The 27,386-nt window shown below is 40.0% G+C and overlaps 1 protein-coding gene and 1 long non-coding RNA gene across 2 annotated transcripts in view; one reads left to right on the forward strand and one right to left on the reverse strand.

Annotated features, from left to right (window-relative positions):
- The first annotated feature begins 4,730 nt into the window (after positions 1-4,730).
- Positions 4,731-7,142, forward strand: LOC135289225 (uncharacterized). Its single transcript, XR_010352006.1, has 3 exons — positions 4,731-5,406; positions 6,173-6,464; positions 6,731-7,142. It is a non-coding gene; the product is annotated as an uncharacterized LOC135289225 (long non-coding RNA).
- Positions 7,143-10,959: 3,817 nt separating this feature from the next.
- Positions 10,960-27,386, reverse strand: part of CPLX1 (complexin 1) — a 107,776-nt gene continuing 91,349 nt past the window's right edge. Inside the window, exon 4 of the mRNA XM_064402670.1 lies at positions 10,960-15,766. Within this exon, the coding sequence (XP_064258740.1) occupies positions 15,569-15,766 (198 nt within the window). The 3' untranslated portion in view covers positions 10,960-15,568. The remainder of the gene's footprint in view (positions 15,767-27,386) is intronic.

The following is a 27,386-nucleotide window of genomic DNA, read 5'->3' on the forward strand; positions in this document are numbered from 1 at the left end:
TTAGACTACCTGCATCTTTGCTGGACTGCCACTGCTTAAACCCATTAATTCTAGAAAATAAATGCTTATCTGGAATTAATTTTCACATACTAGGAGTGTAGTGATTCATTGTACCCTCAGAAAGCTGTCTCAGATTAGTGAGATTAGTTTGGGAATGATGCTAATCCGAATTTGACAGTAGGTCATCCTAGTTTGCTCTATAACGACTTCTTCCTTCTGTTGTGGAATGAGAACTGAGCACGGGTCCAGGTTGAGACAGAAATGGCATTAGTCACCACTACTCAGCCTAGCATGAACACAAACCAATGTTAAATCCCCTGCAAACCCAGAACTGGAGGACGGAGAGAACAGAAAATTCTTAGTAAGGCATCAGACTTTATCCATGAGGAAGAAGAACTGGAAAGGGATTCAGAAAGAGCACATATCAGACCTGAAGACCGCAGCTGCTGAGGCAGGAGTTGAGAGCTGTACAGACAAGGTAAGGGATGTAAGACAGTATTAATCCTTCACCAATTTTGTTCTGCAGAAACGCAGCTCTGAAAAGCAATGAACAATTAATTGATTAGAAGATTAGAGCAATCACTTAGCAGCAATGGGGATTAATAGTGTTATTAAGCCCTGTACACTTGTTCACGTATTTAATTCAGTTAATGCCCAAAAACATGGAAAACTACTATTCTGCTAACCTCCTGCATGGAATCTGTCAGCATCATAAGCCACACTTAGAAAAGCTGTAGAATGAAATTTATCTAAGATTTACAAAATTTGGAGGTGGTTTCAGCTTTATGTCATTTATTTTACTAAGATATGCATAAATTTATAAATTATAGCACCCCCCCAAAATAATATTTGACACAAAAATTAAATAAAAATTGATTAGTAAGAGGAAAATTTGAGTAAGTTAATGTCTCTCTGCACCATTAGAAATGCAAGAGGTTTTCTATTTCTATTTTGTCACCCCATATTCTTTAGCTCGTTAGCTAAAGATCCTCTCATTGCTCTGCTGCAGTTAAGCTGCGTGACTCTATTCTGGTCTTCTCATCCATTTAAAATAGCACTGTCATTTCTTAACCTGCAGCACATTGAAATGCACAATAAGCATGTGGTTAAAATCCAGTATTGCCCAAGTTTTGTAAGAAAAAGTTTTTTATTGTCTGTGGATCTCTCTTTTTCTAAAAAGTCTTGATGGTTATTGATTATAGATCTAAATTTTATGTTTATTCTTTTGTACAAGTCCCATCTTCCAGCATGTAACATAAACATGAAAGAACATTTTTCTATATGTGGAAGAATACCCTTGAGCATTTTGATAGCTTTAAAAATTTGATACCCTCATACATTTTACATTTTTAATTCATGCAGATTTCAGTCTGAAACAGCCTCTTTCTGGAAGTTTCTGCAGAAGGAAATCTCTTTGGAGTCTCAGAAAGGTGTTTTTTTTTTTTTTCCTTGCAAGATAAATCTAATAATTAATCCATACCAGAGGATATAAACACCCAGTTTCTATGGATTTCAATTTGTCTTACTTTGAAAGCAGCTTCAGCTCTGTCTTGGCAGTTTTCTTCTTCAACATAAATAAATATCTATATAATTGTTTATATTCCAGGTGTGTCTCATAGTCCGAGACCTTAAGCCACACTGGCATACAGCACCTGAAAAAAACATCTATGCAAAATTTCTAGATTCAAGATGAAAGTAAACAAAAAGAAAAGGCAGAGAAAAGCCACACAAGCCTGATGACTTGGCTCCTAGTCCACCTTTTTTTTCCTCCACACTAGTGACTTTCCCCACACTCCAGCATTCTTCCTCTGGAACAAGCCAGATTTTCCCCGGAGCATGAAGAAGAGAGCATTGTTCCTCTGTCACCCTGTACTCATTCAGTTTGGTTTTGTCTCAGCCACAGAGTATCCTAAGAGAAGGATGAGACACCAAATACTGAATCTCCATCTTATTTTAGTGATGCCTTTTGCTAGCTAGGTCTCAAAATAAAGAAAAATGTTCAAGGGAAAATAAGCACTCATGTCATGTTTGTCAGTGAGAAAAGAGAATTTTGCTAGCAAGAGCTCAGTGCTTGTGACACAACTTTAGCAGGTTTTCTAGCGGGCTGGGGTATTTTGTCTGGCATATGTGTGTATCTGAGTGTGTTTGACTGATTGCATATTCTATAGCAGCCTTTTCTCCCATGAACTTCACATGGCTTGTGGACTTTCTGGATAATTTGAATAGGTCAGACTCACTCATAGCCAGCTCTGATAAGTGCTTTCATCTGCAGCTTCCTATTAGCTCCACAGTGTTTATTCACTTCTTGTCCTTAGTATGGGAGGGAGGTTTTCAAGGCTGTGTTTATTGCTGTGGGATTAGTTCCTCCACTTCTCCCATCAGCTGTAATTGTTATTTTCAAACAATTCCTTGACAGTGACAAATTTACACTTGCCTACAAGTTTTCATCCTCAAAACTGTGACTGCAGTGAAATCCATACCTCATTTGTTGGTCTGTCCTGCCTTTTTTTCCCCCCTTTGTCTTGAAGAGTTTAGCTTTTGTAAAAAATGCAAAATGGGCATTCTTTTAAAGTACTGGTAAAGTGTAAATGCTAAAATTCAAATTAATGCCTAGCTTGAATGTTGTGGTGCCACTGGATTCTTTTCTGTGGTGATTGCTACTAAAATACCAGTGCTTGGTAGTGACTACTGCATTTAGAAGATATTGTCATGTAGAGTGGACATGGTTTGGTTATTGTGTTTTACCCAACAATCTGACTGTGAACATGCACTCCTTTTATGGCATGTTTTCTATGTGGAAGAGGTCTAAAGCAGAGGGTAAAAAGAAAAATCTATTAATTTAATTTTACCATTTTACATGAAATGTTATTAGAAATCATCCTGTGCTTTATATCCAATCTTGAATTTAAGACAAAATTGGTGAGTAATTGCCAAGTAAATTGATAGATGTGGTTTTGTGGAAATGACGGGGGAAATATTGCTAACTGGGGTTTCAATTTGTCACTCTTAGTTTTAGAGCATGAGCTTGGAGAAGATGTGCAGGACTCCAAGGAAGGTGAAACCTTATTATTGTGAATTTCCTTGTCCTGTGCTCCATCCCATCTCATATTCTTTTGGAAGACATCTGCTACTTCACATAAGGACATTTGGTTGCTCTGTTTTCTCAATTTCTTCTTGAAAAAGAAGATCCAAGCTGTATCTGGTGACTCACAGAGATATAATAGTGTATTATCTTCTTAAAAAGACATTTCCCCAGCACACCTGACCAGAAGGGGAGATTAGAAGTAGGGAGTATGGAGGGAATCCCTACTCTGTGGAGTCAAGTTTTTGTGGTGTACAATAGCTGTGCACATTCTGCCTTAACTTTTCACAAGAGTTCATGACACAGTTGAAATATGTTCACTAGCAACATGTCCCTGGAAAGCAATCTGTCTTTAGCAGTTAGACTGCAAAGGCAGGTAGTTTCCCAGTGTTGTCTGGTTCTCCCTTCCATTAATCTCAATGTTATTTGTACCATATTCTGCTCACACTGCTGCCTTGCAGTAGTGGCCGAAACATTACAGCTTCTGTTTGGCACAAATAGGGTATGCTACAGTCACATGGCACCCATGGGCCAGCAGGAACGTGTTTCTCTATAAAGTCTCATCGCAGAGGGTGAGAGAGTGACATAGTCATGTTGAGATGATGCCTGCTCATGTGACCTCAATGCCACTCAGAATTGCTTTGAACCTAAAGAACTGGCTTTGGGTGCACCACATTTTTTGTTAAGACAATTCAAAGTTTTAGGTATTGGAAGGTTTTGTCAGGTAAGTATCTCTGATCCCATTGGGAAATGGCAGGAATGTGCATTGTTTGATGAATGAATTAAAATTAATTTCCCCACAGCCAAGCCATCTTTGGGCTTATTAATATGGGTAAATTTCTTGTTAATCTGTCATTTCTCATCACATTAATACCATCCCAAGAGCATGGGAAGCTTAGTATAGTTAATCCTGTTGAGGATGAGAGTTGTTGCTTTTTTTTTTTCATTCCCTAGAACATGAAGGTCTTCCTTGGAGAAGCATAAATAGTGTTTCTTCACTGTCAACTGACAAAGTCTATTGGCAATAGCAAGGCAGTCTGTGAAAGATGTAAGCTTAAGTCTCCACAAATTAATGAACCAGAGCACTGTTAAATGCCAGCAGAGACCTAGGGTGGACCAGAGCCAGATATTCTCTGCCAAACAGCAACACACTGGGGAAAAGTGGATGTGTATTACCTCCAAATACGAGTTTACAGATGTGGCTGTTCTTTTTGTTATTTAAACATTCTGGGGTTACTGCACTTAAAAATGTTGCAAAAACCTGGGTGAAGCTCTCATTCTTAGGAAAGAAATGGAGCAAGCCTGGCAGAGAAATATGTTTCTTAAGCCTACCGCTCACAATAAACAAATCCTAGGCTCCTAGACAAAAGGAATGTCCTGGCATTTTTACCCCAAAAGCAAGGAAGCTTGGTGAGAACTCAGGTGTCCTATTTGACGGAAAGGATCTGTTTCAAATTTCCCTTTTTGGCCCACTAATGCCCAGAATTCTGAGAAGGTTCTAGGTTCTCCATAAACGTATTGATAACCAAATAATCAGGATGCCATTAGGCAGAAGGAAAGAAGTACAGAAGCAGAAAGCAAAGTATGAAGATGTTTTGTGTTGTCACTTACCTTTTGCGTTCCAGTGACAGCTGCAGTTTCTGGGGTCTCCCAGGACAAACGTGGACATCAGTCTGCCAAGCTGCCTTAAATGCCAGGCTGTGCAGCCTGCTCCACTGCCTGAAACTTATTTCTCACCAGCTTTCTTTTTGCCTGGGAAAAGCTTCTAGCATGCCTGACATGGCTGGCATTACTGACAAGGGAAGAAAGAAGCTACTAATCTTGTGAATCAGTGGTAGTGAGGGCAGAGGTCCCAGCTCCACGTCAACAGACAGACACAGAAGGAATGAATCCTGCAAATGTGGCAATGAGAGATATGAGTCATTTAATGCCAGGGTGGAGCTAGCCAAAAATGTTTTCACCTGGAAATGTCTCATCCTTTCTCTTTCCCGGTAAAAAAGAGAGGTTTGGAAAGACAATTATGTGATGTGTAGGTCTGGGATTTGGAGTAGGCCATGGGCTTCTCTGTAATCCTGAGGCAGAGCAGGAAACAGCTTTCTTTGCTAGGCAATGAAGGAAAATGTGTTTTCTGGCAGAGATTAGTTTGCATGAGAGATCAGCAGACAATGCATCAGCTCTATGAAGCTCTTCCAATATTTCCATAGCCAAGCCCTGAGCTTATCAGGTTTATGAAACCTTTCCCCTAGCAACTGCAAGTCCTTCACTGTCAGCAAGCAGGAGTACTGCCAAGAGAAACTGTGCAGAGACTCACAAACTGCAGAGAGGTATGTACCCTAGTCTTGTCTCTCCAGAACATTTCAAGAAGATGTTGAAATGTTCAACATTTCAGCCTTGCTCAGCAGCCTTTCCTTGTTCCATAACATGCCACATCACTATTAGTATGTGTTTGTGCCTTCCTCACACCTTTTGGTTTTATTTAATCACAAAACCTGTGCATCCTGGAAAGAAGCAAGGCAGGAATTTACAAGCTAGGGCAGTTGGGGCTTAAGACCCAGGGCTTTCATGGTCATCAGTGGAGAAACATAATGCGTACTTAGCACAGTAAGCCACTTTCCCAATGCAATGCTTTCTCTCTCACAAACATTTCTGCTCTCTTGACCAATCATGTTCTGGCTCAGGAGATCTGCTGGGCAGTGGGCACAGGCCTGTGACTCTATCCAAACTACAGCTGGTACCTGATATCTGAAACCTTGGATACAGCCCAGGCCGCTTCCATGGGGTGACCTCCTGTCACCAGTCTGACGGTGACCGTGACCAGTCACGGGACTGTGGAACATCACTCACAATGAACTTGGCTTTTGTTCTGTACTAAGCATTGTTTTCCATGATGACTACAGCCTCTCTTGGACCCTCACTCAGAGCTACTAATGGGAAAGAGGCAGAAAGGGGTATTGCAAAAGTTTTGCTCTTTATTATCTCTTATATTATTTACTAATATGTAAAGCCTTTTGATTTTTATTCTTTATCTGCTTTGACTAAAAAAAAATTCTTAAAAAGCCAAGAATTTTGTCTTCTTGCTCTTCCTGAAAGATGCCCTGACTTGGAAGAAGAACTCATGTAGAGGTACTTGACATTCTGTTGTTGCTGAGACTTACTTTAACAACCATTTAACAACAAACAGCATCTGCTGAATTCCTTGAGTGGTGCAGGACTGTCTTCTCTCAACTCAAAGAGGAAATGAGGACTTAAAGAAATTTTTTGAGTGGAAAACACTTGTAGTCCCTGAGAAATAAGAAACTTCTATGAGAAAGATGGTAATTCTCTGGTCACCTTTAAAGAGGTTTAGATCAGCTCATGCAGAGGGGAAAAAAGTCACCAACAGGTAAGATTTACCATCAATGAACATTTAATTGTATTGAACTATGTCTCCCCTGTTTGCTAAGCTTCCCTAAGGGAGCACTCCTTGTGTTCCGCTACTTAAGTATGGAGTAGAGTTTAAAGCACGTAAATAAATTTCCATCTAAAATATATGTATTTAAATATCTGACTGTCAGCTAGGTTGCTCAAATTAATATTCTCGGTGTTATAACCTGCAGCAACATTTAGTAAGTGATATCTTTTTAACTTGTTTCATCTCTTTGTTCCCAGGAGTCTCTCTGACATAGATTCCTTCTATGTTGTTGACATCTGTTTCAAGAGTCCTCAGAGAAGGCTGCTCATGTAAAGGACATAAGCCTGGAACAGCTTGCTGGAACAGCTCAAAGATGGCTCAGTATCATTACTCTCACTTCACCAGTGGGTGAAAATTATTAGCTCTGTTACTCTAGCTTCCCCTACTCAGGCAAGTGAACTGACAATGGTCAGTGTTCTCTCTTTTGCTTTGCAGGAGGGTGGATCTCCACAACCTGCTTTTGTGCATGACTTTAGTGTTCATGCTGAGCTGCCCTTCATAACCACAGTAAATAAGCAAACTTGTATAGTCTGCCTAGGAAATTTCCATTAAAATATTCTACTCTCATTTTTCTCCTTTTTTCCTCCAAATGTAGTGCAGAGCTCTGTTAAGTTAAACAAAACAAAACAAAACAAAACAAAACAAAACAAAACAAAAAAAACCAACCCCCCCAAAAAACAACAACAACAACAACAACAACAAAAAAAACCCAAAAAAAACCCAACCAAACAAACAAAAAAAAAACACAAAAAAAAAACCACACCAACCCAAACTCATAAGCAATTACCATCAGCTTACCCATTATTCCCATTATTTTATATGTGTTGTGGGCATTTTTTTCCTCCTCTTGTTGTCATAGCCTATTAAGCTAGTCTGGCTCATGTCCACTCTAAAAAAAGCTGCAATACGACAGGGAAAGAAATTATTTTATTTTTAAATAAAATAAAAGTAAAACTATGAGGTCATTAGGAGTTTCCTAACACTATACTATAACAAAATGTGAAAAATTTCCAAATGCCTTGTATCTCATTTCCATTTACTCCAACAATTTAGCACTGTGAAAAAAATTATTTTTTAAATCATCTAAATAAGAAGGGCTTTCAATCTGTAACTTGATTGTCAGTTGGCAATACATGTGTTGGAATTTCTTCAAATATTACTTTGAAAGAGATAATAATGGGTTTTGTCCCCAAGTGTCCCAGATGAGTTTCAGTAGCAAGACATTTTTTCAGAGAATCAATCTCTATTAATCTCTTTATTTCTAGGTGCATTCAATTTAAAATGTTCAGCTTTAGTCTGAGATTCCCACAGCAGCCTCCTGGTTAAACAGTGTTTCCATGATGCACTGTTTGCTTGATAAAAAGCTGTCAGCATGGCCAGACCCAGAGACTGGTGGTGAATGGAGTTACATCCAGCTGCGGAACACTCGCGAGTCGGGTTCCTCAGGGTTCGGTTTTGGGGCTGGTCCTCTTCATTGATACCTGGATGAGCATGTCCAGAGAAGGGCAATGGAACTGGTGAAGGATCAGGAGCACTGATCCTTCAGTGAGGAGCCCTGTGAGGAGCGGATGAGGGCGCTGGGGTTAAGCCTGGAGAAAAGGAGACTCAGGGGAGACCTTATGACCCTCTACAGCTGCCTGAAGGGAGGGTGTAACCAGGTATGAGTGGGTCTCTTCCCCAAGTAGCAAGTGACAGGGTGAGTGGAAATAGTCTCTAGTTGCCCCAGGTAGGGTCTGGACTAGATATTAGGATGTTCTTTTTATTTTTATTTTTTCCCCCTGGGAAGAACATTGAAACAGACTGGAATGGGGAAGTAGTGGATAGAGTCACCATTCCTGGAAGCATTCAAAACACTTGAATATGGCCCTTGAGGGCATGATTTAATGGTAAGCATAGTGGTGGAGCTACATCGATGGCTGGGCCTGATGATCTTAAAAGTCTTTTCCTTCCATGATTCTATGATTTGCCATGCTCAGTCTTCACAAAAAGTGGTTTCTTTGTGGCTGAGGGCTGAATGTCTAATGAGCATCTGCTCAGGTCTTGATAAGATATGGAAACCTGAAAATGTGTCTCAATTTCAATAATTTAAAAGCAAGCTGCTGGATATTGGGTTTTTATATGCAGAAAATTCACAGCTTATCCAGCTATGAAACTGATAGTCCCATATCAGCCATACACCGGCTTCAGGTTGATGACACACATAAACAAATTAGAAATGATCATACACATACTTTGGATATTTTCAGCAAAAGTAAAGTGAAAATTTACACAGAATATGAAGTATGAATACCTTAATTACATTTCAGTACACGTTCTCCCATTTTGCGCAGACTGGCCTTTCTTGGGTTTGACTTTTTTGACCAGCAGCTGACAAATTGGGAAGATACATTATATTATCTGTAAATTTAAAGCAGTTTTTTTTAATTAAAACATTTAATAGAAATGAACTATACTTTCAGTCAGACAGTTGTTTTTTGTGATGGTGTAAACCTCTCATAGCCCAGCTGAAATGTTCACCACACAGGTTTTAAATAAGTCCTTTTCTAATTCAAAATATGCTCAGCTGCTGCAGCTCGAGGTTCCCAAATACAATGTTATATCTGACCCTCTCATACAAAAATAGATTTTCTGAGAAAAACAAATCTCAAATAAAATAATTGTTTCCATCTCACAGCACTAGCAGAATTTAGCTTCACAACACCAAGGGCTCGGGAAAGCATGGGTGTTTGACATCACATGTTCTAGCCATTTGTCTTTTTCAGATATACTTTTACCATCTATCTCAAACTGTCTGTGAAATCATAGCAGACAGGCTGTAGCAGAGTTATCTTCCACAAGGGATACCCCAATGCAGTTACATTATTGATGTGGGGCTTTTGGTGGTTTTTTTGGTTGTGGGTTTTTTTGGGTTTTTTTACTGAATGGGGAGAGTCAGTTACAGAAGAAATAAAAATCTCAGCTGGGATTTTTTAACTGGGCATGTTTATGTTGCCACAAACTGCCTGAGATCCCAATATACAGAACAGCATTGTGCCAGGATTGCTCTGTAGCTTTAATTTAAATCACATTTTCAGAGAGAGCTTTATGGACCCTAGTTCATCTGTGGCACTTCTGAAAAAAAATGAAATTAAAATGGACTTAATCAGGACCATGATGAGCACCTTTCCACCCAGACTTCATTTGGAAGTTAAATATTTGCCCCAAGTATGTAGTCCATGCCACCACTGCTGTCAGTGAAGAGAAGAAGCTTGCAGTAGGGCTAATCATTTAATCTCAGTATCAGTGTCTGAGAAAAAAATCACAAATGCATCTTCATAACTGGAGTAATTTTTAACTCCAGAGGCCCTCATGATGTACCTGCTGATTTCTTTTTTGTCTGGAGAGGATTTTACCTGACAAAATGTACTTTTAAAATGGGAAAAGGTAGATTGCACCAGCCTAACCACTGGAATTTATCCTTCTTTTTTTTAGTAAGAAAGCCGAAGCTGTTTAAAAAGAATCATTTACCTCCATTGCAAAATGAAGCCTTTCAAAATCTCCTGCTTTCATTCTTTAGTATCTGGATCTTGTCCCCAGCACTTGTCTGATATGATAGTTCTGGTTCCCTTAAGCTGTCTGTTTCTTGGGGAAACCAGTGAACAATATTTTCTTGCCCTGTTATCTTCCTCAAACACAGACTTCGCCTGGAACCTGAAGTACATGGAGAGCCTGCCCTTGAACTCACAGGCTGCAGCAGCATTAGCATGTGTTAGTTTTAGCAGTGCTGGTCTCACATTCTGAGTAGGCGCTCTGGCACATAAATAATATGGGTTGATTCTCTGTGACACTCCTGTGGCTGCTTCTGTTAGTAAAATACCCCAAAAAAACTGAATGATCAAACAATGGTCCTAAGGAAGGGTAGGTAAAAGGGTATGGGTTTTCCTATGAGATGTATGGTAATATCTTTTTCTAATGTGATACAACACTCATGCTGAATACAACAGCTAATGATTTGTGCCTAAGCAAGTAAAATGAGGCTTAGCTGTGTGGAACTTGCCATTCAAAGAGTTTTGTACATATCACGAATTCTGGATCCTGAGATACATTTCATGTCATTGCAACCAGTGTTTTACATTTTTTGTCTTAAGATCCAAACATTTTCTCACTACACCATAGCTAAATGACTGTGTTTCTTTCAAAGGAGTGTTGTTCTACTCTTCTTAAGGAAAACTAATTCCTAGTAGCAAACCTTATTTAAAATTTGATAATCACCTGTACACATCAAACATCATCAGTGTTTCTGACAAATGAAAAAATGACCATATTTATTCAAATAATGTCCATGTTGCTCCTCAGTTCTGTTATCATTCTATTTGTATATGAGCAACCATGCTTTGATTTCCAAATGTATCCTGATAGGAATTTCAGAGGAAAGCATTGCAAACAATTTATGAAATCACTGGGGTTTTTTATTGGCTGTGATTCCATTTTAAAAGAACATCATACCATTTACCCACATCATGCAGGAAAAAATACCAGTAAAATAACAAATTAAAATCACATTCACAATGTCTCTACTTTAAATCATCTTCAAGTACTGCATGCACCCGAAAGAAAGCTGGGGAGCATTTCTACTAGAAAATGCATGACTAAGTTAAATTTTGCTCTGTGTATGAAAGAGAGAAACAAGCAATTTTTTTAATGACAGTAGTGAAACATTTTACTTACTCAGTGCATGAAGAAACAGTTATCTTGATAACATATATTCAGAACAAATACAGACAACTTTCAGATACAGAAGACATTACATTTAGATCACAACAGCTAATTTCTAACAATGCTTGCTCTAGCACACAAAGCTTGGCAAAAAGATGTATTCAGCAGCACTGGTATGGTTTTCTTGATGAAGGAGAGAGGCTGGGAGGGATCTAAGCCAATGTATGATACTAGAAACATAGACAGAGGAACTCCAAAGTGATTAAGCACATGATCTTATATTTTGTTTTATTCATTTTAAACACAAGAGTAGCATTGATAATTAATATTGCAGTCTGATTTCATATGGCTTTCTCTACATATAAATGTGAGTTCTCAAGGTCAATGGCAAACTAAATCATTTACCCTCCAAATGAGAAGGCCCTTTGACTAATTTTTTATTAACCTGTAAGGTCTTGGAGTTGTGAGGGAAAATGACTGCAGTGTCTAGCCAACAACCTTTCTGTGTAAATAAAAACTAGTTATAAAACTAAAATACCTCATTTACCTGAGATTGAACAGACCAGTGATGCAAATAAAACAATGTCATGAAAGACAAAAAGAGATTCAGAATCCAAACAATGAACCATGCTTCTCTTTGGTCTCTTGTTTAAGTGCTTCATCACCTGCTTAAGTGCCAAGGGGAAAAGTGTGTGAGACAATGCTTCCGACTTCCACACATGAGTCAAAGGTGTCTGTGTCCCTTGTTACCAGTTCTGAGTGGGAAGGGAAATAGATGGGCAGAAGAGAAGGGAGAGTGCCTTTCTCTCGAGTCTGTTCAGCATGGCTTAGGCACTTCAGGACCATGGAATGACTTGAGGAGAGGTCCACTCTCATGCAATGTGCCAAAGTTAAGTGAGGCAAAACCAAGCAAAACCTATCCAGTACCTGTGGTAGATCTTCTGTCATGTTTCTTATGGCAAGAAAAGGAAAATGGTAACTAGCAGCTCACACCTGGATGAACTCTCTCCTGTCAGCGGAGGAAGGGCTGGTGCAGGTGCGGCTAGTTGAGATACAGAGGTGATGAAATGGTTTAGCTGGGAAGCCCCCACAATGAAAAAGACTCAGTAAACTATTTAATAAACCACCTTCCCTTTCCCTCCTGCTTTGTGAATCTGGAATTAGGCCTATATAACTCGGTATAGTGATTCTATGGCCCTCTTCAGGGGTTCAATCACATAGCTCAGGAGGTCAGCTCACAATGGCAGTATTTTTAGTATTCTGAGCCCAGGGATATCACTACCTGCTTTAGAAATTTTACTATAGTCTACACAAGATCCTGACTTAGACCAGTCATTCAATGCCACAGCTGCTGAGGCACAATTATATAAAATGGTACCAAACAGGCTTCCTTTCTCTCTCTCTTCTCACCGTCTTCTCCAATTTCCCCACCTTCCACAGATGTGTGCACAAACACACACACCAAGCTGCCAGAGAGACTATGAAAACAATCAGCACTAACATTCTGCAAGGAGAATGCTAGGCATAAAATTCTGATCTTATATCAAGAACAGTATTTGGATGGATGAGGAAGGGAATCAGTAATGGGGGCTGGGGAAAGGTCACAAGCAAATGGTAGAGAAAATCTGAAGCAAAGTGGAATAAACTTATCTTCTCATTTGTTTGTTTGTTGGTAGAATTCTCCAGCACAAGGCCAGGGCAATATATGAAAGGATGTGTTCATTTTAGCACAGGCACATTTCTGCTGGTTTTACTTAAGAATTAGAGGATGTGTGCCAAGGAGATTAATCAAGGCATTTCAAAAGTATTGACATCTGTATGTCAGTGATCTAGGTTAGGTGATCTAGCGACCAGCGAGTGGCTGAAACTAAGAGCCAGGCTCTGCCTTTTAGCTTTAGGGGATGTTGGATACTCTGTAGCAGAGCATCAAAATGAGCTGCTGACCCTCTGACAGAGGGTTTCCAATTTTGTGAGATTTACTTAAAAGCCTCAAATTACTAGTTGCAAAATTTGCATAGGGTGAGTAAGAAACTCTTCCTAGAAAACAGTAAATTGTTCAACACTACCATGCTGTACCCAAGCACAGATTCTGGGTGTTCTGGGTTTATTGAAAGTCTCAGGAGAGAAGCAGTCATCTTGCTTTAAACGAAAGTTAGGCAGACAAAAGTCCCACTGACATTATCCAAATAAGTAAAACCTGCCTTCTAGATAGCCCTTGGCAGTTTGTACTTGAACAAACAAGTCTTTTTCATAGATACACAGCCTGAAACAAGTTGCATCTTTATCAACTTGTTCTGACTTGTATATCAGTCAAACCTCTTCAGCATCTGTCTCGGATTCAATAGAAAGTTATGTTTGAAATTATTTGAGAAGAAGTGAGAACTATAACACCTGAATAAAAATTGTGTGAGGAGGGCACACTATATTTATTCTCTTTCAAAATACTCTTTTCCTATTGCAAGAGATGCTACTGGAAGGTACAGAGCTCTTATGCTCAATTCCTTAACCATGGTACAGATTTCTTCTGCTTACCTGGAAAGGTGATAAATGTCTTCTAAAATATCTTATTCAGGATAATATTGAGATGTTTGCCTAAACTCAGTTTCACTGAATGAGTGAAAAGAAAATCCATTGAAGTAAAATGCTTAATTTAGGTACATAACGAAGTGTCTAATATTATCCTCCTTTTTGTTGCCAGCAGAAAGAGTGTATTTGCTTTCATATCTCATCCATGTACTTAGGAAATTTTTGTTGTTCCCAGGACAGGGACAAGCAATGCTAGTTATGCGAGCCAAGCCCTGATTCTCCTGACAAAATTGTGAGACTGAGATGGTATGTCTACAGCATCAACTACAGAGACCTAGCCAGATGCAAAATTTCAGGATTAGCTCTTCAGATGACAAGCCAGATACCTGATCCTGAGGACCTGTGTTCAAAATAGGTCTATCTATGTAGTGATTCTATGTAGGTATTACCAAGTCAATGTCTCCCAAAGAATTTGGATTTTCTTATGCAATTATGTGATATCTACAGTGCTTCATTGAGGAGACCTCTGTACCTGTGTCTGCAAAAGGCCACAAAGATAATGGTGAGAAAAAAATCTTTTCCCACCCTGCTAGCATCAAGGGATATCACACGCTTCTGTAATATTCATTAGCTCCTGCACAGCACTAGGAAGCATACTCACTTTATGCTTTTACAGTAGGGAGAGACTGAAACCTATATTTTACAGGTGCAGAATCTCAGTGGGGCAGAAAATAAGTGACCTCCCCAAGGCAATGTAGTAATTTAGCACAATAAACAAAATGGATAATTATGGATCTGCCATGACTAACATTCAGACCACCACAAACTCCCAACACTGCAGGAAAGGGTGGGCAGGACACAGCCATGACAATGTGCTGGAACCAAAATGTCCAACCTGCAAGCACTGCTGGAAACAGGATGGTTGAATATGGCAGAAAGAGAAAGATTGGTTAAACAGAGCAGCAAATACACTTGTCATTGGCTTCAGAGGGGTTGGGGAGGTCCTCTACCAGAGCACTGTGCCCTCTTCTATGGTTTCAGCTCTCTGTACGGCAAGCGCCTGACCAATTTGCTCATTCAAGGTAAATGTATGGCTAATTCCCAAAGTAACATGACTCTTGCTTAGATTCTGAGGCATTTAACTTCTACAGCATCTGAGGGCAGATGACTCATTTCTTCCACAATTCTGAGTGATGTCAGCTGTGTAAGTCATGCATGATTTACTTTCCAAATGATCTTTTATTTATGTCACAGATGGAATTAAAACAGAAAAGCTCTGTTTCCATGGGAGAACTCAGATATCCCTTCCAAGAGCAGATCTGCTCAACAAAAAATGGCTACTGTGACCCAATCAATAGGAACATTATAATAATAACTAATTATTATAAATAATAAAAATAATATAATTAAAAAAAATTAAAGAGGCCACTGTTCATACTTAGTGAACACTCCTTCTTGCATTGGATGGAAATGAAATTGTTCCTTTTCTATGCTTGATGTGCAGTGCCGTATTTAACATACATAGTACTATGGCTTATAATAAAAGTTGTGTAGTCTGCAGCTTTTTAATCTTTACATCCATTCAGAGGCATCTACTGGATGTGACTATGTACAAAATTAAGGAATGGATGAGTCTTGGGGCAGAGGAAAGGGAAAGAGGCAGTTGGAAGGGAATGGGAAGCGAAAGGACTCCTACTGAGCAGTAGAGGGCAGAGGTGGGGAGGACTGCGGGACGAATGGCAAGATTGTAAATCCCCATTGGGCAAAAGAGAAATCCTTTGCAGTACTGTTTATGCCCATCTAACAGTCTGCAGCTACTTCTTGAACATGTCCTGCAGGGGCCCTGGTAAGTATTTGATGACTGTGTCTAGGATGCTCTCTTCTTCTTCCTCCTCCTCATCCCCACAGCCAGGAGGGATCGCCTTCTTTGGGCGTGTCAGACTCCCTTCAGCATTAGCTTCCAGTGCAGCCTGGGCCTCTGCTTCCTTTTCTTCCTTCTTCTTTATCCCATACTGCAGGGGAGAGACAACACATTGTCTGAATCAAAATATGAGAAACAACATATCTGCTGAACAGGATGGCTGATGAAGCCAGCCATTGCATGTGGTGCCTCATATTCTGCAGTAAGAACACCACATATTCTCATTTTGCTCTTTTACACAGATACTAAAAATATCCATACTAACACCCCTCCACAAAGGACAGCCCAGTGGAGGATAGCCTTCACAAGACAAGGTGCTGAGATCCCTCAGAAGCAAGCACAGGGGAGAAGCTGGGACTGTGCCGCCATGGGTCGCTAGTAAAGAGATTATAAATGTTATAATGAGTTAATGAAGTGTTAGGGTGGCATTCTACTGATGTTGATCTTCCTCTTTTCTGTTAACAAGTCTGATGCTTAGGTCCATCATCCGCAATACTTTTGAAATCCATCAGAGGCATTTTATAGTTTACAGATGTGGCAAAACTTCACGGAAAAATTAGTTACCAACAAAAGAAAGCAAACAGGTCAGGACAGACAGGATGGCAGTGAAGACAACAGTTTTAGATATTCTCATGTGGGACATATCCTATAACATGAATTCATGTTCTCTTTGTATAAGTGGGACAGAAAAACCTCTGTGAAAATGAACCATCATGAGAAAATCAGCTGACTCATACTATTTGAAGAGAAACACTCTGAACCCTGTGAGTAGAATGGGTACTTGAAATTTGCTACTTCCACTAAGAATTAGCAGCGTGCCACTAAGACATTACAAGAGTAACCAGAATCTTATTTTATGATATTACATTCAAGCGGCTAGATTTAATACAGGACTAAACATATGCATATGCTGCTCTTTCCTTAAGTGTTTGCACTGCTTCAGAGATTAGGGTGATACATAAGGAAAAAAAAAATCAACATTCAAACTGACACATGCAAATCTAGAGCAAAAAAGTCTACCTGCAGGCCATCCTCTGTATTATCAAATCATGGAATGGATTGGGATGAGAGGTGAATTTCAAGGCCATCCAGTCCAAGCAGTGAGTAGGAACATTTTCAACCAGGTCAGGTTGTTCAGAGATCTGCTCAGTTTATTCAGATCAATTCAAATTTCCCAGACTGCTTCCACTTTTTCTGATGATAAATGGAGGTTAAACTTTCTTGGTACTGTGATCGTGATGAAAACGCAGGAAGTGTCCCATTTCTTAGTGCCCAGCTGTGCTTCAAAGAGACCAGCTGTACATTTCAAGAATACTTGCAGTCCCCAAGCTCACAGCTCTCTGTCTGGAAGCAGTATTCTTCTGCTTATCCTTTTTACCTTTTGAAAAGCTACCTTAATGGCTGCTCACTATCAGCTCCTCAGCCACCAGTTACCTCACACACACCTACTCAATTGCTTACAATCCGTGTTGCAAGAATACGCTTGAAAACAACATTGAAAAGAAAATTATATATGATTGCAAAAACATCAAAGAATTAAGTTGGTACCATGCGCTCAGTATTTTCAAGTACCAATAAAACCTTACTGCTGAATAGACATGAATTAGAGCTATTTTCATTATTTTTTCTTTTCATTTTTTCTACTTCTAAAATTAGTACAAATTGTTAACCAGTAAAACTGAAAGTGCACTGCTGCATTCATAACTTTCTGATTTCAGAGGGCTGTTGGGTGTGACTTTTCCTCCTAAATATTTCTGAGCAAAGGCATTATTTTTTATTCCTTTCTCCATCATCATTTATATTTAAGATGACAGCCTGCAAAGTTGAAAGCAGTGGCTACAAAACACTCTAGCTCTCTAAATCAATTCTCTCATGCCAAAATGTTCATTAAGGACATTTGTCTTACAATTTTTATACCTACTGGGTGCTGGTCACACCTGATTTCATGGGAAAGATATTAAAGACAAATGATATCTCCATTTATGTGTGAGACAAAGAAAGAATTTGACCAATTTGTAGTTACAGGGCTGTACCCCACAAAGGAGATTCAACACAGGATGCAGATAGAATGACATGCAGTGCTGGATTGTAGTTAGTCTGCACCATTCTCCCTCTCAGGCCACAGGCAGATGTTTCTAGGTGATTCCCAGTGTAATTTATACACAGATTGTGCTTTCCTTCACCTTCCTTCCCCCTTCCAGCTAGAGGGGAACAGTAGTGGAGACACCATAAATCATAGTAACACACAGGTACTCTGCAGGCTTTCAAATCCTCCATCTCAAATCCTCCATCCTTCAGCTCAAGATGTGTTGATCCTCTATCTCAGGAACTTGCTGAACAAATATTCAGCTCACAAGAAGGAGTGAGTGGAACAAAACCAACCAGTCATGAGAATCCAGTATTATAATTTAAGTTTGGTAGCATTTTGTAATGCTTTGCATTAACAAAAATGCAAGCTGTGAAAATTCATAGGTTAATAAAATTACATGCTTTAGGTTAGAAATTGTTTCAGAGGAAATAAAATTATAGAAATGGAAGTCCTTATATATGAAAAATTTTAAAGAAGTGTCTTCACATGAAACCATTTGTGTGAAGTCAACAAATTATTTTTGAAAATATGACTAAAAATATTCTTCCTGGTGCTCTGGTTTTCCTGAGGATAGGAAATATTTCATTACTTCCAAAAATTTTGAGGGATGAGAATAGTTTCATTTTCATTCAGGGTTAAACCCCACAAAATTTAATGTCAAAAGTTGTGTCATTACCTGCTTGGCCTTCAGTCACATATTCATATCTTCTACTATAAGCAGAATTATGGACCTAAGCCAGGAAGATAGTGAAACATTTTTAGTAAGTGTGCCCTCCTGCCACTCCTAAAGTTATTATTCTGTGGCCTCATGGGGATTGTTGTCACAGGGTCATGTTAGAGAAATATTGTCAGCCTAGAGTCCTCAGTCATCAGCTGGACAGAGTAGAGAAAAAATACCCAGGCCCTTGGCTTAACCTACACTCACTGACTGCATGTCAGAAAAAGACCAGACTAACATACTAACATACAACATCAACCTCCTCCCATCCCTTTTCTTTCTTATTCCTCCAGTTTTTCACATGAACTGGAAACATTCTGGAAATTTGCTCTAATGACAGTAAGATTGTCAGGGGGTAGAGAGCTGTTGAGCCAACGAGATCTGCAGCCCAAAATAATAAATATAGTTATAATTTCTTAAGACAAGCCAACAGTTTCTACTAAAAATGAACATGTTTATCTAGCAAATATCTAGGCCATGGAATGAATAAACAGCAATATTCTAGTTAAGAGACTTGCATAAGTAATGGTGTGTCTTTGGGTCAGGAGTGGAACTGACTCTGCAGGAAGACAGCAGCAACAAATGTGCAAGGGAGTGGTTTTCCTTGGATGAGATTTGGAACTGCCTACTTAGAAACAAGTAATTTATCTGAAAAAGCTAAAGGATTAAAAGAGGAGGTTTATTGGGGATACAAAGACTACTTGAAGACTACATGGTGGGACAAGAGAAGTCAGGAAACAGCTCTTCCCTCCAAGTGCTCTGAGAGCTTGAAACCGGACCTCAGTCCAACTATTACTGCATATGAAATAATACTGTGTGAAATAATACTGTGTATCACATAACACTGAGCTTTGTCTTCTGGCGTGTGAATTGTAGTGGTTTCATCTCTCTTCTGGGAATTGAACTTCACAGTGGTTTTGCACAGCTGCAGGTAGAGCACTGCTGAAACTGTATAAACAGCTGCAGCAGATACAGCCATCTTTGGAATTACTCTTTTATTTACTAGCTAAGGTTTGAAAAGCTACTGAGAGATTTAAATGCTTATTCCTTATCTTACTTCCCCTAAATGTTATGGGATATAAAAGTTAGTCTATACTAACAACTCTGTCTGTAAAGTTTCATTCATATTTTGAACCTCAATACAAAAAAGAAAAAAATAAATTAGCCAGACTTCAAAGCATAGGGTTAGAAAAAACACTGGAAGGGCAACATGCATACCATTTTATCTCAAGAATTAACTTGACCTGAATAAGTGTTTTTCTTAGACTCCAACTACTGAAAACCTCTCACCTGTTCTGGAACTTAACTACCTTTGCAATTAAAATATTTCTCCTCATGTCTAATGTGATTTTTCATAAATTGCCTTTAAAAAATCTGGAAAATATGCAGCTACTGCAAAAAGATTTATCTTTCACCTGTCCTTTTGGACATTATTTATCACTTGTGCAAAGTTCTTATTTGTCTTTGCCATTACCAAAGAGAACATCAGCCCAATTTAGATCTTTCCATCATTAATGCATGGAATTTTCCACTAGGAATATATGAGATATGTAGGACTGAAACAAATCAAGAGCAATAGGTAGAGTTCAGCACTGACCTTTAGTTCCACAACTGTGAGAGTCTAAGGTACAGAAAAAGACTCCTCTTTTATTTGATTTGTACAAACTTGGAAGTCTTTCTACATGATTTCTTTGGTCTCTCTGTGAGTGAACAGGCTGTCAAATACAGGAGGTGAGGGTGCTGAAACCCAGAGCTCCAGGTACACTGTTCTCACCACTGTTTAAAGCACAGAGCCTACTTTGATGTAGATCTGCCCAAAAATATGCCCTGGCTTTTCCTTCACCTCAAATCTGCTGATTTCATTTTGTGCTAAATCTGGCCCTTTTTTCTTGTTTGTTTTTGTTGTTCTACTTGTCTTTCTAATCAGTTCATTCATCCTGAACTTGATAGTGAGGATTAGTCCCCAGAAAACTTGTGGGGGAGCCTTTTAACACAACTGAAAGGACGACAGTCTCCTTGTCTCTCAAGTAACCCATTTAAGTGCAAGGTCTGCCATGCAGAGTTAGAATTACACAGACTGTTTGAGGCAACTCAGACATGCTGACCCTAGATAATCTCTTTGCTTTCTGAGGAGTAAGGAACAAAGAATCACAACCTGCCATACGGGCAATCACGCCAATTTCAAGCTGTGGCAAGGAATGAAAGGTATGAGAGATAATGCAGGGTGTCTCAGTCCATGACACACCAGCAGGGTGTGTGGGGGTGTGCGTGGGGGCTCTGTGTGGAGTGAGTGTAGGTGTGGGTGTTTTCTTGTTTCTACATGCTGCTGCACAGATCTGCTGACCCTGTCAATGTGTTAGAAGAAGACAGCTGATTAATAATGGAAAAGAACAAGGCAAAGTCTGGCAACCGCAGTCCTAAACTACATTGTTCAATTGTGTGTGAGCCAAACAGGAGCACAGCTCAGGAGAGAGGTGGCAGACAGAAAGAAAGGAGGACAATTAAACTTCAGGTAGGAGACACTTGAGATGCAAAGCCAGGGCCTCATCTCTCCTGGAAAAGATGTTCTGAAACCAACTCCTTGGGGGCTGTCAGAATTTTCCAGGCAGTTTTCCAGCAATGATTATTTGTAAATCTCACTTATGTCCTTTGAATCTTTTACCTCATCCAAGGTTCCGCTTCCCCATAAATTCCCTGTGGCTACACATGCCTTGCTACTCTGTGCTAGCTCAGGCTTTCAGCTCTGTCAAAATCACAGCAATACTTCTTGCATGACCTATCTTGTTTCAGGTCTTCCAGCATGTTCTTCAGTCTTATCCCCCTGTTTCTCTCAGGGGGCTCACACAGCAAACTCAGAGGCCTGCAGGTTTTTTCTCGCACCACAAACACAAATCAGATGCTGATGCAGATTTTAAAGGGCTCATCTGATCTTCATCAGCCTCCCATCAGCACCTTCTTCTGGTGACATTGGGTGAATCTATGTCTACCATCCATCCTCCTTCTCCCCCATGGCAATATTGCTGCCTGAGAACCACATCCCTGGTTTCTGTTCCAATTAACTGTGGAACTGCAGAACAATCCTATGGGAACACCCAGTGCCCTAAGCATCCAACAGCAGTGCTACCCTAAACAATAGATATGAAATTTGCTTTTCTGCTGCTCCACAACAGATGGAGCGCAAGATAAAGCACTGCTCTCTGGAGGAGATCAGATCTGTACTCAAGACGTACAGATATTGTTTGTTTACTTTGATTGAAAACAACATCATATCTGTCCATTGTTGCTGTTTAAGTGAAAACCAGAACTACACAAGTTCCTTATTGCAGAAGCTGTCTCTGAATTTTCTGCAAACTCAGATCAAGGGGAATTGTTTCATTGGTTTCCATGGAAACCAGCCCAGACAAACCCAGTTAAAAGAAAGGGATCATAGGATTATAGAATGGCTTGGGCTGGAAGGGACCTTACAAATATATCCAAATCATCCCAACCCCCCTACAGGCAGGGACACCTTCCACTAGACTAGTTTGCTTAGAGTCCCATCCAGCCATGGGAGAGAGGAGAGGTGCTCCAGCCCTCTAATCACCTTTGTTACCCTCCTCTGGACTTGCTCCAACAGGTCCATGTCCTTATTACGCTGAGGATCCCAGAGCTGGACACAGAGCTCCAGATAGGTCTCATGAAAGCACAACAGAAGGACAGAACCATTTCACTAGATCTGTTGGCCAAGCTGCTTTTAATGCAGCCCAGGATATGGTAATTTTCTTGACTGCAAGTGCACACTGCCAAGACATGTCAAAGTTCTCATCCACCCTCAAGTCCTTCTCCTAAGAATTGCTCTAAATCCATCCGCTGCCCAGTCTCTGCTTGGGATTGCCCTGCTTCAGGTACAGGACCTTGCACTTGGCCTTTTTGACCTTCATGGGGTGTGCACATCCCCACCTGTCCAGCCTATCCAGGCCACTCTGGATGGTATCCCTTCTCTGCAGCATGTTGGCTGCCCCACACAGCATGGTGTCTGTGGCAAATTTGCTGAGGGCTTGATCCCAGTGTCCTTGATCCCACTGTCCTTGTCAGTGACAAAGATGCTAAACAGTGCCAGTTCAACACGGAACCCTGAGGACACCACTCATCTTTGGTGTCCACTAGGACATTAAACCCTTAATCACATGTAGAATTCTAGAAGACAAGGACCCTTCCTTCCTTCCTTCCTTCCTTCCTTCCTTCCTTCCTTCCTTCCTTCCTTCCTTCCTTCCTTCCTTCCTTCCTTCCGCCACTTCCGCCACTTCCGCCACTTCCGCCACTTCCGCCACTTCCGCCACTTCCGCCACTTCCTTCCTTCCGCCACTTCCTTCCGCCACTTCCTTCCGCCACTTCCTTCCTTCCGCCCCTTCTGCCCCTTCCGCCCCTCCTCCCTTCCTTCTGCCCCTTCCTTCTTTCCCATCCATCCATCCATCCATCCATCCATCCATCCATCCATCCATCCATCCATCCATCCCTTACTTCCTCTCTAATTCATCTCTTTCCTTCTCTCTTCCCTTTCATATCAACCCTTTACCCAAAATCCACTGTCATGTGCTTATATGTTAGGTCAGGGACTAGCTAATACCAATTTCCATACCAAGTGAAATTTACTAATAAAATATTGTGAGTTTTTGTGGACTCTCTGACTTCTGTTATTACTTTTGACCACAAGGATTTTGGAATTTCACATGCTCCCTCTTCCGTAAGGCTGGGATGTTACACCACAGCTCTTCATGTCCATCCAACAAATTCCTTAACCACCAAGTGGTCCAGCCATCAAATCTGTGTCTCTCCAGCTTAGAGGATCTGCTCCACGATCTTGCTGGGCATCTTTGTTGGGATTCACTGCTCCTGAGTTTGGAGGTGGAGATCCCTGTATATTGAACAGCTTTTTTGGACTCCAATTCACTTCAAACTTTATCCCATGGTATTCTGCCAAGCAGACCTCTGAAGAGCCTACGGTCTGCTGTCCTGGTACCCAGTTACAGGAGCCATCCACCACACCCCTGGGGTGCCAATAACATCCTGGCCCTGCAGGCATACGTGCGTCTCTAACTCTTCTTCTTTTGCCCCCATGCTGGGTGTGTTTGCATAGAGGCAGAAGGGAAACACATTTTGGCTTTATCTACTATGCGTGCTGACTCTGCCAAAATACACTGGCCATTCTGCTCACTGCTCAAGTTGCAGGACTGTGCTAAGTTTTCCCAGTCAAATGCCTTTTTTTCCCATTACTACACACCGGCAGTGTGAACTACAATTTGTGAACAAATTTGGTACCCTTTGGAAACCAGGACTCTGAGAAACAACAGACATAGGTATCATATACCATGATTTTTTCTGTATGCTCAGCAGAAAGCATGTTTTCATTTTGTCTGTGTTTGCAAATATGTTTATTTTGTTCCTTTTGTGTGTACAGCATCCATATTAAAACAATGCCTTTCTGCAGTATGGTCTGCCTCAGTGAAGGAGAATGAGGTCTTGAAAGCTTCAGGAATGGAGATAATTAAATTACTGATGACTAGCAAAGTTCTTCCATTTTGTAATCAGAGAAGAAATCTCCAGAGTAAGCAAAGAATATCTGACTCATGAAGAAGAGCATAGGATCAGAGGGTCCAAAACACTGATTTTAGGTACCTGGAGGGTGGACTGAAATCAGTGCACTGACTCATGACCACAGGGCCCAAGATACAGTACATATTGAAATCCTAAACCTGTTGGGTCCAGTGGAAAAATTTCTCCCCCAGAATCCAACTTGCAGCTTCAGTTGAGAAAATCTGGGTCAATTTTATTCTTCAAAGCAGTTAGGCAGGAAAAGAAGAAAGAAAATTTACATATTCCACAGTAACGACTGCAGTTTAATTGCTCATAGGTTACAGTAAAAGTTTATATTTGCTCCATGATCACCAAGATGACATCAAGCTGCAGAAGGTTCCCATGAGAACAGAGGCATTTTCCAGTGATGCAGAGTAGGTGTGCTCCTAGCCAAAGCAGGTTATAGTTTCTTGTGTTTCCAAAGTCTACATTTAGTTTTCCACAAGAAAATCATCCCAGAAGCCAATGGCAGCACCCTGGAAATGGATCAATGCAGTTTCTTGTATGAGTTTAGAAGAATTTATGTTATAGCTACGTATCTGATAGCATAAATAAATCCATAGGATATATCTTTATTTATGTGTGTGCTATGTAAGATCAGAACATGGAGCATAAGCCTGCTCATCCTTCTTCCTGCCTCCTGCATTTATTTCCTTTGGCAAATGAAAGTGTTTCTTTTAGTACAAGGCTGGTATAATTATTTCCCCAGGATACCGAAGCAATTTAGATTAGACACAACTATTTCTTTTCTATAGCCTGTGTTTACCATGTGTGACAGCTCTTTTTTGTTTTGTTTCTTTTGTTTTGTTTGGTTTAGGTTTTCTGGGTTTGTTTTAAACTTTGCACTACTAAATCTTATTTTGAAAGCTCCAGTCCAGTCAGTATGTTCTTAAAAGAAACTGATACAAGTACTCCAGAGGATAAGGAGTGGTTCACCACACGATGAAAAGTGTTATTTTTTCTTGGAGTGCAAAGCATGAAGAAGATCCAGATAACTGCCAAAAGAAATATAGTTTGTACTCTCCCAGGCAATAGGAAATTCATTGTTAGTTCATGAAGCTTAAAAATTAATTATTATCCTGCCTTGCTAGTTTTGTGCTTGGTGGGGTTCAGTATTCATTTCATTGCCTTATTGATCACAAGCACTTTTGCAGATTGGAGATTGAAGCCAGCTGAAAATTCAGAGGCTGAGCCCTAAGTGGCTGATTCATTTTAAGTACAGCTTTCAGTAGGTAAACTGTGTGAGCCCTATGTGTCTCATGTCTGCAAATCTTTGGGAAGCCATGAAAGGAAGATTTTTTAGAAAACAGTTTCTTGCTGTCAGTTTTGTTTCTAGCATATTGCTAGAACATTTCTCTGTGCACACATCAGCTGTAGATATTATGATATTTTAGGTAATCCTTGGTGTTTTGTAGTACACTAAAAAGAGCTCATGAACATGTAGAATGGTATTATCAGCAAAGTAATAAGGTTAACAGAGCTCACCACAGCAGAGCAAGAGGAACTTAGAAAGGATTGTGGAAGTGGTACCCTTGTACGTGACTGAAAGTACGCTCCAGGTAAATTTGTCTTCACTAGTCTAGATTCACTATTTTTGAGTTCACTAGTGTAGTTCACATAGCACTACAGTGAGAGGCAATTGCATTTAATTGCAGTCTTCTATTAGACAGCAGTTTTGAGGAAAATTAAAAGGATCATTTTCTATCTAAAAATATTCAACAGATCATAAATATACATTATTACACACACAAAATAAAAAATTTAGAACAGAGCCATCTAACAGGCCCAGTTATAAAAGGAGCATTCATATCACTACTGCTAAGTATTCTGGGAATTAACCTGGGAGGAAAAGAGGCCCTTAGACCAACATTTAGGTATGCATCTGCAATTTTTCTCTGCTTTCCATGTGACCATATGGGAGACAATTAATTTATTCTTGGCAAACAGAGAATTTAAGTAAGATTTAGCTGTCTAAAGGGGTTACACAGAGTCTGCTCTGAAACACAGTCATTGCTTACAATGATGCCACACTGAAATATAAAAAGTTGTTTCTGTGCCATTTTCATATGTCATACTGTTCTCAGTAACTTCCCTGGGTTGATAGGATTAATTTGACAGGACAATAAACTGCCTCTAAGTTTTCAGGAAGAAATTTTTTTTTTTTTAAGGCAACCAACACCAAAGTTGTAAATGCCGATTTTGTTGACAGCACAAGGTAATGCAATTCAGCAATAGTAAGAGATCAGGAAATATTACTTAGGTGATCATCTTTAGTCCTTGCTTTGAGACTATTTAATTGTTGTCATCAATTCCTTGGAGATTCTTCTGTGTGGAATAAATCCTGCCATTGAAGCTATGACCTAATTAGCACAGCCACCCTGCCAGTACCTTTGTGGAGACGAAGGCATTGTCACAAACTCTGAGCCAAGACTCAGTAAAATCAAAGGTAGTTAATCAATTAGTTTCGAACCTTTGACACACTCTTGCCTCTGAAGTACAAAGACTATTTCTCAATCTCATTAACTGGCAACAGAAGTGAGAACTCTGACATCAAAATGCTTTAAAAATAGGAAGAAAAATTTTGACATCCAAAAGAGCAAGTAGGAAATTATGAGTGTTAATTCATATGCCGCAGCTTTTCAGAAAGACATGAAAAAATGAAGGGCAAGTCACTTCTTTTTCTCTAGCCCTTTTTGAACTGGCTCACCAGCCTCCTCCCATAATTCGAGGTAGTTTTCTTGCCTCCCAAGAGACTAGAGAAGATATGTTTGTATTGAAAGCTGTTAAGGGAAGATATCTGGTTCATCTTAACAATCCAACCAAACAGCAATAATGGTGTTGAAGTGGGAGACCCACTCAGTCTGTACAGTGTTGCTACAGTTAGGTTGCTATGACAAACCTGAAGAACTATTTTCAATTGTAAACAGCCATGGCATAAAAAAATCTCAGACCATTGCAACAGCAAGCAACTAGCTTGGGTTGATAACTCAAAACTCATTCTAGAGAAGAGGTGCATATTTCTTATTTCCTCTATGTGGAATCAGCTGTTGAGCTTTGCTTGTCCTTTCTCTTAGCTAGCCATGGCCAGAGAATAAATGTTTTGTATTGTCAGGTATTTGTGAGCAGGGCAGAGCCCACAGAGCTCACAGCCCACATCAAGCTAAGAGCTGTACAGCAGAAGGGCAAGACAAACCTTATGCAGAGGAGCTTGCTGTCTCTACTGTACATTTCTCCCAGGCATACCTTTGTCCTACAGCGACAAGACAAACACATTTCATCTCTTACTGGCAT

Source organism: Passer domesticus, chromosome Z (genome assembly GCF_036417665.1).
Source record: "Passer domesticus isolate bPasDom1 chromosome Z, bPasDom1.hap1, whole genome shotgun sequence".
NCBI lineage: Eukaryota > Metazoa > Chordata > Aves > Passeriformes > Passeridae > Passer > Passer domesticus.